Below are 11,440 nucleotides of genomic sequence, written 5' to 3' on the forward strand. Positions count from 1 at the left end.
ACTTTTGAATTATATAAAAAATTGTTAAGTAATTTCTATTCAATACAATTACAAATAAATCATTTACACTGGTTACTTCCATACAAAATAGCAAAGTTTCTTAAAAGTTACTTAAAGCAGTTATGTGGAACCACTTGACATAACATTTTTAAGTAAATCTTAGGGAGATCTTTTAGGAAGAAATGAAGACAGCACCCAAATTATCAAACACAATCCTGCCTTTAATAAGCACATTCAGTGCATATAAAATATTTTTTTCCAAGCACAACAGCTTAACACAAAGTGCAATCAATGCAACTTGTTACAAATTCCAAGTGAATATTTTGTGCAGAAAATGTAGATCAGTATAAAGTGCTAACCAACTTGTCGTCAAACTAAAATGATTAAAAAAATGATCCAACAAAGTCCTGTCTTTACTAAGCACATTCAGTGCATATTAAATACTTGTTGACAGACCGAAAAGACTGTAGAGCCGTAGCTTAACACAAAGTGCAATCAATGCAGACAACTTGTTACAACTTTAACTAAATACTTTGTGCATAAAACAATATTTTACTTCAAAGATCAGTGAAGTGCTAACCAACTTGTCTTTCAACTGGTCCAGAAAGCATCCAAATTATCAAAAAAAAATCCTACATTTTACAGGACGTTTCAGGAATTATTTTCAAACACTGATAAGCATGAAAGAGCAAACTAAACTCATTTAAAACAGTGAAAATTGGCTGTTTTGTTCAAAAACTGTACTGTAAAACAGTGCTACTCAGTTTTTCAAGTTATGGTTACATCCCAAGTTGCAGACAGCTGCCAAATGTCACATTCTTTGAAATATCAAATCACAGCGGCCTAACCGCTAGAACTTTTTAAAATGTCTGTCATTTTCTGTATGTTGTCAAGTAGCAGTAGAAGAAGTGCAACACCAATTTTTTAAGTAACAGTATTTTGCTAAAATGCAAATGAACATTATTGTTCTCTAAAACTGGTGAATGTTCCCAAGAAACAGTACTGACAATGAAAAAAAGTGTTTATGAACAACTTAACTATACCTGAACGTAAAGCATTCAAACTAAGTTAAGCAATAAGGGCCTCCCGCTTCCTCCTCTTTATTCAAGGAGTTTGTTTCTGAGCACTTGAACTTTGTTTGATAGCTTCTTAGCATCAAGTCCCATCAGTACTTTCTGAAAAAACTCAAAAGTGTACCTGAGGTTGGATGGGTAGCTCATGTTTAAAGTGTAGATCAGGCCGAACAACAACACAACAGCAGTGGCAACATCAGGAAGATCTCTGAGCACAGCGACACCCTCAATTATGATACCAATGTCTTCTGCCGGGTCAAGGTCACGCTCTCCTTCTGGTTTGATGACGTAGATGCCAATGAGCGTCTTCTCCATTTCACTTTCGGTCTCATGGAAGTCCACATCCTAAAAAAATTAATAAGTAAATAAACATAATAATACAAGTTGCAGGGTTTCATATCAATTAAAGGGATATTCCACCCAAAGTGGAAATTTGTCTATTACCATAAATTGCCAAGAGTTAGATAAGTGAGAAAAAAGCATTTTGTAACCAGCACAGTACATTTCTGATCTTATACCCATTGTTCCTGGTGAGCTCAATAATCATGTCGACTGCAAATGAAAAGTAAAAAGTAACACGACGGATTTGCAGGAGGAGGCGATTTAGACTTGGGCCTACATTACGGTTACGCCAAAGCACCCTGTAACCCGCCATGGCATAGCACTTGGATACAACAACAGTGGTTGAAAAAGCCTCTGGTTTCCATAAATAAACACATATTCGAATATCCATGCACCATGCAGCGGCGGCTTACAGTGTTGTATGTGGTAACCATAATGTATTCCCAAGTCTAAATCTACTCCTCCAAATCCTTCAAGTTACTTATTACTTTTCATTTAAAGTCGACATGATTATTGAGCTCACCAGGAATAATTCGTACCATTAAAGAGTCATTTGCAACCAAAATGCTTATAGTTCCCATTCACTCCATTTTTTAAATGCTAGGCAAAAGCAAATAGACTGCTGCCGGATCAGGAGAATTATTGCACTGGTTACAAAATTATTTTTTCTCACTTATCTTACTCTGGGTAATATGGTAATAGACCAATTTTCACTTTGGGGTGGAATATCCCTTTAAGCTGCAAAACAGTAGACAGCTCAGAGCGAGATGAGAGGTGTTGGTCCATCATCTAGATTACACAGCAGAACAACAAAGCAGAAAGACAGTACACTCAGCCCACATTACACCCCAACTGTAATGGCAAGGGTCACTCCCACATAAGCTTGTGCTTTTATATCTCCAATAATGTTCTAATTTTAACTTTTTGTTATAATCTAATGAATGTGTGTGAGGAAAAATTACCGTCAGTTAAATTTTTATTACTGGAAATTGTTTCTATTTGATTACTTGCCTGATATTCTTTGATCAAGCTGTTCGGATCTTCATTGAGGTAGACTGCAAGTCCTTTCAGCGTACACACTCTTCTCATTGCAACTGTGTCGTTCTGTAAAACATAAAAGCAAATTTTACTTAGCTAAACTTTAAAGACATTTTCAGTTAACTTCAGCAAAATAAATGTATATAATGCTTTGAGAAAAAAAGTCCATGACACACTACAGAAGAACAACAAAATTTAAAATAAAAAAAATTAAGGAAAGAAGGAACATTATCATTTGAAAAAATGTGACGAGCAAAAAAAGGTAACCACAGGATCCCAAAAAAACCAGAAACCCGACCAAAAACAGCAGCATGAAGAATCCAGTGAGGAAGAGGATGAACAAGAGGTCACACCAAAGCCAGCCTGAACAGAGGATTTTTTTTTAAAGTAAACCACTGAGTCCACTGATCTAAGGCTTAGGAGGAGAGTTCCAGAGTTTGGGGGCCACAGCAGCAATGATCTGTCACTTTTGGTCTTTAGACTGTTGTGCACTACCAGGCTTTGATCACTGGACCTCAGGGACCTGCTGGGGGTGTTGGGACTGAGAAGATCTCCATTGTATGATGGTGCTTGTCCATGTAAGGCCCTAAGGACCAGAACCAGGATCTTGAAATGAACCTTGAAGTTGACCAGCAGCCAGTGACGCTGGAAGAGAAGCGGGGTGACGTGGGTGTGTTTGGAGGACTTGAACAGGAGGTTTTGCAAGGACAAATGAAAAAACAGTTGTAGTACTAAGCTCAGAGACCTCCCTTTATCCCGTCTTGGTTTGAAAGGTGCCTGATGGCAGTTTATTCTAGCTTCAGCTTTTCTACTGTAAATGCCAAAATTCTCCCCAGGGAGCCGCGGCAAATCCCGTTTTGGAAACGCTACTGTCCTGTAAAAACAGCTTTTAATTCTGGCAATTTTTTTTATAAAGTATCCAAATCAACTTAAAACTTTATTACTGTGACAACACTATCATGAAAAGGACAAAGAATAAACAATCCCATAATACCAACATTAAACTTTACCTTACAATAGAAGGAGACAACAAAATCATATGTATTAAAAGAGGGAATGAAGCATTGAAAAAAATTAATTCCAAACCTCATCAATTGCAGCCATGATTTCTGTGATCTTGCATCCAGATGTTCCTCCCTTGTTTCTGAAGACTTTGGTCAGTTTGGTTGTGTTGTTGTCCAGCTGTGCCATAAATGTGGATGTTAGCGGGATCGTAGTGATGCGCTGGAATTCAGCATTTATCTGTAAAATAAACAAATGTTTAGCGTGATGGGTTTAAAATATTGCATGTGGAGTGCATTTGCAGATCAACTGATTCAGTTACCTCACGTGGAGAAAAAAAGAGCTGGCCATCGGCTTTTAAAGTCAGCTACGAAGGGCATGTCCTGAAGAATTTCTTGCCTCCGGTGAGGAAAGGTTTGGGCCATTTTTGCTTTGATGGTTTCATTGTTGTTCTTCTTCTTGAACTCTGAAAGCAGCACCAACCTTTCTTCTTCCTGACTCTCTCGGGTTTCTCCAGCTGGATAATCAGGGCAGAAATTCACCTCTGCTCTCCTGGGTTTCTTGACTTGGTTGGGATGCACATTACTGTTCCCTCTTCTTTTGAGAGAATTGATGACCAACTCACTACACCCTAAGTTCTTCAGTTTTCCACGATAGTTTGACATTTTATACTTCAAACTGATCTTCCATGCAGAAAATCCAGTTTCTGAACCCTTCTCTTTCAAGCATGGATGCTTTACAACCAAAGCTTGGCAAACATCACTAAGATTGCTGTCTGAAGGGTAAGCTTTGTACTTCATAATTTCTGAAGACAAGCTCTCTAAAATGTCAGACTTGAGCTTTGGTTTTAGGGTTAAAAGTGTTCCATTGGCTTGGAATTCCTGGTTGCCTTTTGTCAATTGCAGCTCTACATCGAAGCTAAACTCAGGTATGCGAAAGTCCAGTGGCCAGGCTTCTGATCGCAGCGTGGAGTTTGCTGAGCTCGAGGAGCTTGATGACCTGGATTCTGGCGATGACAGTATATCTGTGTCATAATCAGGGTTGTGGCCAGAGCAGGGGCTACCCAAGTTAAATGAGGACACACTGCTTTCATTACTACCAGTGGATGTTTCTGGAACACCTGTTTTAATCACTTTTATTTTGTCCATGTCTTTTAGATCAAATGTGGATGTCATGTTAAGGAACTGATTAAAATCTGTGTCCATGTACTGCAATCTGAACTGTTCAGAAACTCCGCACTGATTTTCAATCTCCGCTTTGAGCTCGTTAACATTCTTTGGTATCCCCAAAGGAAGGGTTAACTTGAGTGCGTTGTTCTCCCCCAGGATTATCAGAAGCTTTGTTGGGGCTGTCATTTCTGATGTCCCAATCTCCAACTGTTACTCTAAAAAATAAGTGCAAGAACATGAGCAGGTGGTTCCCAAACTTCAGTACATGTTACATTTTTTTAGTGGTATTCAGAATTTTGCAGCACAATTTTTTTTCTAGTATTTTTACAAGGCTTGAAACATATCCGAGTAGATTTAAGTTCTGGTCCAACTATTTTTAAGAACCAAACTTTGAGAAGAACTGCTATACAGCACAAAAATTAAATCGGCAACATGGACATTAAAATTACCTGAACAGTGTATGTATCTCTTTAATGTAACCATGCGAGAAGCTCCGACTTGGTAGTCACAAAGTGGATAACAATCCACCAGATCCTCATGTGCAACAAGAGAAATTTCCTTTGGAGATGGGTCAATTTTGAAGGATCCATAGTGTTCAGTGTACCACGAGCTCAGTTTTTTTACTATAAACACCAACGAATCTGCCAAAATACACATCTGCAGGATTTCAGCAAACTCTGGCAGACCCCCCAGTGATCCATGTACTATTAACATGCCCTTCCTGTAGTAGATGCCTGCAACAGACACACTCTGGGCAAGGCTAACTACAGCTGTGTCAGGGTACTTTTCAGCAAGACAATGTGCAATTTCACGTTTGAGAAGTTCTACTGGGACTGCCGAGACTCGTGAAACCTCAAAAGTGGCTTTGCTACAGCCTGATGAATGCATGTAATGGCCAATCATGAGCTGGTGTTTGGTTGACAAAGACAGGGTTATATTTTTGAAGCAGTTTGTGTGTCTAGCAACTTTTTAAAAAAATGTGTGCTTTGCCTCGAATCTGATTGTCCATAATAAGGCAAGTGGACCAAAATGGCGAATTATTGAGGGATAATGAGCCAGAAAGTGATGTTTTGGCAATGGTCTTCTATCTGGGCATACTTCTTTGTACCTTTGATGGTGGTCTAAAATCTTACTCTCCAGGTATGCAACTGAGTCACTGTTATGAACAGGACACACAACAAGCTCAACAATATCCTTCAAATCTAGTAGAAGTTCCCAAGCTGGTTCGTTTTCAGGTATGTGTTGTCCAATAATAAGTGGCAGAAGTCTTAGTAAACACCAATTTTCATGTGCATTGCCACCAACAGTTTTTTTACTAAGAAAATTGTGAGGCAATTTCTGAGGGCGATTAGTCTGATCCCCTCCTTTGTAGGGAAATGACTGAACAAGTCTATTTAGATTTTCAAAAGTGATGTACTTCTTGCCTATTAGTATTCGAAGGCACTCAGCTATTTCAAAAGGCACAATACCTTCAAAAAGGTCATGTGCAAGATCAGGGGGGAATCCTGTAGTGACCTTGAAGAAAGACAGACTGTCTGCTAAGACACACGAGCTTTTCACACCACAACAAGCTACCCCTGTCTCACGTGCAGTTGCTATGTGTACACGATGGAGCTCCTCAGTTCTCAGAGAAAAGTCACTATTTGTAGCTTTTGATTCAATTTCTGAGCGTGTAGCAGTACAAAACCTGCAAAAGTAATCTCCAGAAAAACTTTCCACAAAACCGGCCAATCCATGAGCTCCGAGGCTGTCTGCCACTACATATTGGACAGTGCCTTTAAAGTTGACCCCTAAATTGTCAATGAACACTCCCTGCTGCTCTAAAATGACAAGGTCTTGCAAAAGTGGCTCAAATATTTTTGAATAGCCAAAGGTCCTAAGGTCCTCACTTTTGCACAAGAGAGCCAAATAAATAGAAGAGAGGGATGAATGACTACCTGGTGGCAAGTTACCTAAAATCCAGTAAACTGAGCAAAGTTTATGCTTTTTCTGTGATGTCCCCAATGGATTGCAAATTTCGAAATCATCAACATAAAGACAAATAGAGATTCTTAGTTCACCGCCTGAGAAAAACTCATTATTTTGAAAATGTAGACCATCTTTATATGATGTATACTTTTCCTTATTTACAAAAGGATTCTGATTGTGGCTAGTGACAAATTTGTTCAGTATGTTTTCTTGTTTAAATATCTGCTGTAATGATTTTAGAATAGGAATATACTGAAAGGTCCTCTTGCTTTGGGAGTCGAGAATGTATTCAATTGGATCAATTACTTCAAAATGTTTTCTGTAATACTGTCTGCGTTTGAAGGCAGTGGCAAGTGTGCCGTCCTTTTCTATGGCTTTTAACAAAGGGTTAAAAGAAACTGCCTTTGTCAGTTCTTCAATAACAGGCTGGTCTAGACAAAGGTTATGATTCTTGAGTATGTCTACAATTACTTGATTTGTCAAAGGCACTGATGCACAGCTTATCAGGTAGTGCAATTCTGAAAGCAACTCGTCAATTGCTATGCTGGGAACATGAAAATAGTTTTCCAACTTAAGTAAAAGAGATGCAAAATTAAGTTCTATTACATTTGCCAAATCTTCAGTCTCACTTGTAGTTGTATCGTGATCAATATTTGCACTTATGTCCTCTTCTACAATAGTGTCTGTACTGTCATCAGCTGATGTTTGGCCTACAATAGTGTTAGCAATACCGATTTTAAAGTCTTTTAAGGTATAAGGATTGTGTTTCCTATTTCGATGAGACTTGAATGTACCATAGATATTTGTTTTGAAAGAACAACCCTCAAACATGCAATGCACAGTCTCGTTACATTTTAGATGGTTGTTAATGTGAGAAAAATACTCCTGCTCCGAAGCTATGTTGCAGCAGGAACACAAATGGCAGTTAAATGTTGCCAAACTCACAGACTTGTCTAGAGTTCTTTGGGTATGTGATCTGCTTAAGTGGCTATGTAGAGCATTCCATGTTTTGAAAACACAGACACAATCAGAATAGGCACATGGATACTGCTGTCTACTATGAACTAACCTGTAGTGTTTTAATAACAGAGCTCGTGATGACACCACTTTTTTGCACAATTTGCACTGCCACATCAACGTATCTGGGGGAGAAGCACAAAAGACATTTTCATTACACTGTCCCTGAAAAAACTAAATAATTTGCACATTGTTAATGTTTCATATTAATCAGTTTTATTTTTAATATTGTATGCTACAACAATGAATTTATTGATCTACATCATCACCACTGCATATTGTGTAAATGTGTGTGTAATCTGACATTAAAAGTCGAGTGAGAAATCCCATGGACATTGTACAACATTAATGCAGTTCATCTTACACCAGCTTACTAAATGCTTTCTGCAAGCTACATCAAAACGTAAGCTGAAATATTAGACAGAAAATACACCCTAACCTGTCTGCTAGCGAGGAGCGCTTCTCCACTGTTGTTGGCTAAAGTGCAACGCAGTCAGGCGTCCGAGTATAAACTTGGCGCGAAAGTGCGTGCCGGACCGAATGCGCTGCCTGTACCGACGCATACCGACGCTAGCGCTACACTACATTTGGGCTGAAAACAGAGCTTTGCTATTGCAATGGAGTCCCCTCCAAAATCATTTGGAAACTCACGTGCAGCAAGTCCACGTTAGCAAACCTTTACCGGGCAAAACCCTGCCTGTAGTCTTTTCTTAGTAGCACTTGCGACATTAACTGACGTGTGAACATATATATGTAGACGGGCTTTACAAGAAAAATGACTTCTTACCTGATTTTTGGACAAAAATGCGGCTGAACCAGTCCACATGGCGAAGAAATAGCAAGCTTGAGAAAGAGGGTGGTGCGCATGCGCATTGGCCCTTATTTAGGTGGGCTCTGCACGCAGCAGTATGTGCAGAGGGACAAACCTGTGAATTTACTCAACAATGTTACGTTGACACAGTTCAATGACTTTGTGTAACAACAAAAAGTAACAACATTTCATTAAATTTGCACAAACACTTTAAGGATTTTTGCAAAATCGAGTTTATTAAGAACAAACAACAAAATCTACTTTAGTAAAAGCAGAGATAGGCTGAGTTCATTTTTTTGAGTGTGGGCTGATCTGTATTAACTCGCTAACGGAGATTTGCCGCGTTAATGCGGTTATGGTGTTAACATCATTTTAACGAGATTAACGCTGATAGCACTAATTTTGATATAATGTATTTATAATTTGACCCAGTAGCAGCACACAGTATGGATCCTTGGGGGACTCCACAATTTGGTGCCAAATACAGAGAGCTAAAGTTACAAAGCAATTTGAATTTGTCAGGTCTGATCTAAACCACTGCAGATCTGTCCCAGATATCCTAACCCAGAATTTGATGGTCTGTTGTATCAAATGTTGCACTGATGTCAGGTAGTACAAGAATAAAACATTCACAGGTATCAGCCATTCTTGAGATATCATTTGTAACCTTTTTTGTACGTAGACAGTTACAAAACATGTACTTGAACAAAATCATACTTCGGTTACTATTTTGTCATCAGTCAGTCCAATGAACACAATGGTTTGAACTCATGCTCTGGGATGTCTCAAAGAGAAAGTGGTGGATATTCAGATTTCCTGAGATTCATTGTTGCTCAAAAAAAGCCCTCTCAACATGTCCTGAAGGCGGGTAAGCTCGACCCAAGCTCGTTGGCTGCAGTGCAGAAGTCAGATAGGACAAACGGCACATGCCGTTTCTGGAGAAAAGCCAGGTTTGTTTTTTGATCAGCCTGCACAGCTGTGACCAAGCATGCACAGATGCATGAATTACTTTACACAGCACCCCATTAGGAATACGTGCACCTTCAGATGCAAGCAGTTACGGTGAGGGGAGGAGAGAGGAGGTTTGGTGCAGAAAGTGATTCAAGTGATGTTTTCATATTTCTGTGTTTCCATAATTGTGTGCTGGAAGGGCATTCAAAGACATGATGTTTAACACTAAATATTAAAAATAAAAATGTCAAACATGTCTGCATGCCAAATTCTTATGTTGCTGTTTCTTCTTTAAATTTGAGAAATATTTTATTCAACTTATTGTCTCTATGACAAATATCCGAGATATATGAAGTATCTACAAGTACGAGACCAAAGTGGTCCAAGTATAGAACCTAGAGGCACACCTTCAGTCAGAAGAGAGCTTTTACAGTCAACAGTGGTTTGAACTGTCATAATGAAGCAAGTTGAGGAAATTCTGTCTATAAAAACAATAAAACTTTCCAGTGAGATGCTTTCTTCCCCGCAGCACTCATTTTCCCTGTCAGTGTCCTTGAGCCACACCAGCAACCTCTACTTGTCCACTTACTGTGGGTGCGTCACTGTGTTTTCTCTCATTCCCATGTCTCCGTCATCCCTCAGAGTGCTCATGGAAAGAAGGCTTCACAGCAGATTTTCTAACAAGATCCACATTGTCTTTAATAAGCGGAAGCTTTTCTCAGCGTAAGCCCAGCCCAGAGGCTGAAAAACCGACATCCTGTGAAGGATTTCGGGGGGGTCAATTACACCCAACAGAAACAGACAAATCCTGAAAGTGAGGAATAAGAAGAATTAATTCTACATTAGCAGTGAAAGTTTACAAAATGTAATTTTATGCTTTTCAGTTAAAGTTTGAAGCATTCACTGTGTTTTGCTGTGCACAGCTGGAACGAAGCCTTTTGAAAGGATGGTAACACCGCCAGATGTATCCTGTATACATTACAATAAAAATTTCAAGAGAACAACAAACAGACATGATATGAGACTTTTAAAATCACAACAGAGACAGAATACAGCAGTGTATGCATTATGCATGACCCAAACAGAGAGAAACAAAACTGCTGTGGTGTTTCACCCACATATTGGACAGTCATCGTCACCAACGTCACATCAGCAAGAAGAAGAAGAAGAAGAAAGTGTGTACATTATTGTACTTTATTGAGCCCCGTGGGGAAATTGCTCTCTGCATTTAACCCATTCACTCAGTGAAGCAGTGGGCAGCCATTGGGCGCCCGGGGAGCAGTGTGTAGGGACGGTACCTTGCTCAGGGGTACCTCAGGGTAGCTGTTAAGGGGAATCGAACCCCCGACCTTCCGATCATGGGGCAACCACTCTACCTACTGAGCTATCCCTGCCCCCCCCAGCAAGAATAATAAACATCTCTGGACACAAAATTAGCTGCAACAGAGCAGCTCTTTATGAACCCTGGACCTCCTTATGAAACGCATTAGTTTCTTTACACAAAAGAAATGAAAATGCCCATGTGGAAAGATTTGAGTCAGTTTAGACTGTTTGAAGTGGGATTATCGCAGGTATTTTTTTTAATCCTGTATTTCCAGAAAGTCAATTTTATTTATATTTGCACAAATTCAAAATGCCGTGAGTTCAAGGTGGTTTGGTTTAGGCAGAGAAAACCCCAACAATTAGATTATCCCCTATGAGCAGCGATGGTAGGAAGGAAGAAATCCCATTTAACAGGAAAAGACCAAAGATATGGAGGAACAGAAATGCCCTGATGTCCTGTATGGCAGCGGTCCCCAAACCCCGTGCTATGGACCGGTACTGGAAAGAAAGAAACATTTATGTGTTACCATAGTGACCAGAGAGCATTAAGGGGCAGAAAGGAGAACGTTACTCTCATTGTCTTTGGCACATTTCAGGAGGACGCTGCTAATAAAGTTCCACAATTACACAGTGAATTCGCATTTATTATTATATTTACAAAATACCACAGTTTTTGTCTTGGTCATATCATTTTATTTGGTTGTATTTATCCGCGACACCTTAAAGTTTGGTCCGTGAAAATACTG

General features: G+C 39.4%; 2 protein-coding genes across 2 annotated transcripts; both read right to left on the reverse strand.

Annotated features, from left to right (window-relative positions):
- Nucleotides 1–289: 289 nt before the first annotated feature.
- Nucleotides 290–3,850, reverse strand: LOC146557082 (uncharacterized). The gene is made up of 4 exons (XM_085249154.1): nt 3,778–3,850; nt 3,540–3,695; nt 2,427–2,519; nt 290–1,418 (listed from the first exon to the last, which is right to left on the reverse strand). Exons 2-4 carry the CDS (start codon nt 3,642–3,644, stop codon nt 1,101–1,103), a joined length of 516 nt encoding a protein of 171 aa, XP_085105280.1. The 5' UTR covers nt 3,645–3,695; nt 3,778–3,850; the 3' UTR covers nt 290–1,100.
- Nucleotides 3,779–4,810, reverse strand: LOC146557083 (uncharacterized). Its single transcript, XM_085250546.1, has one exon. It carries the CDS (start codon nt 4,808–4,810, stop codon nt 3,779–3,781), a length of 1,032 nt encoding a protein of 343 aa, XP_085106672.1.
- Between the last annotated feature and the right edge of the window lie 6,630 nt (nt 4,811–11,440).

This window comes from Mchenga conophoros, linkage group LG16 (assembly GCF_057382185.1).
Source record: "Mchenga conophoros isolate Kocher_MC1m ecotype Shallow Benthic linkage group LG16, M_conophoros_male_GT1.1, whole genome shotgun sequence".
Classification (NCBI taxonomy): domain Eukaryota; kingdom Metazoa; phylum Chordata; class Actinopteri; order Cichliformes; family Cichlidae; genus Mchenga; species Mchenga conophoros.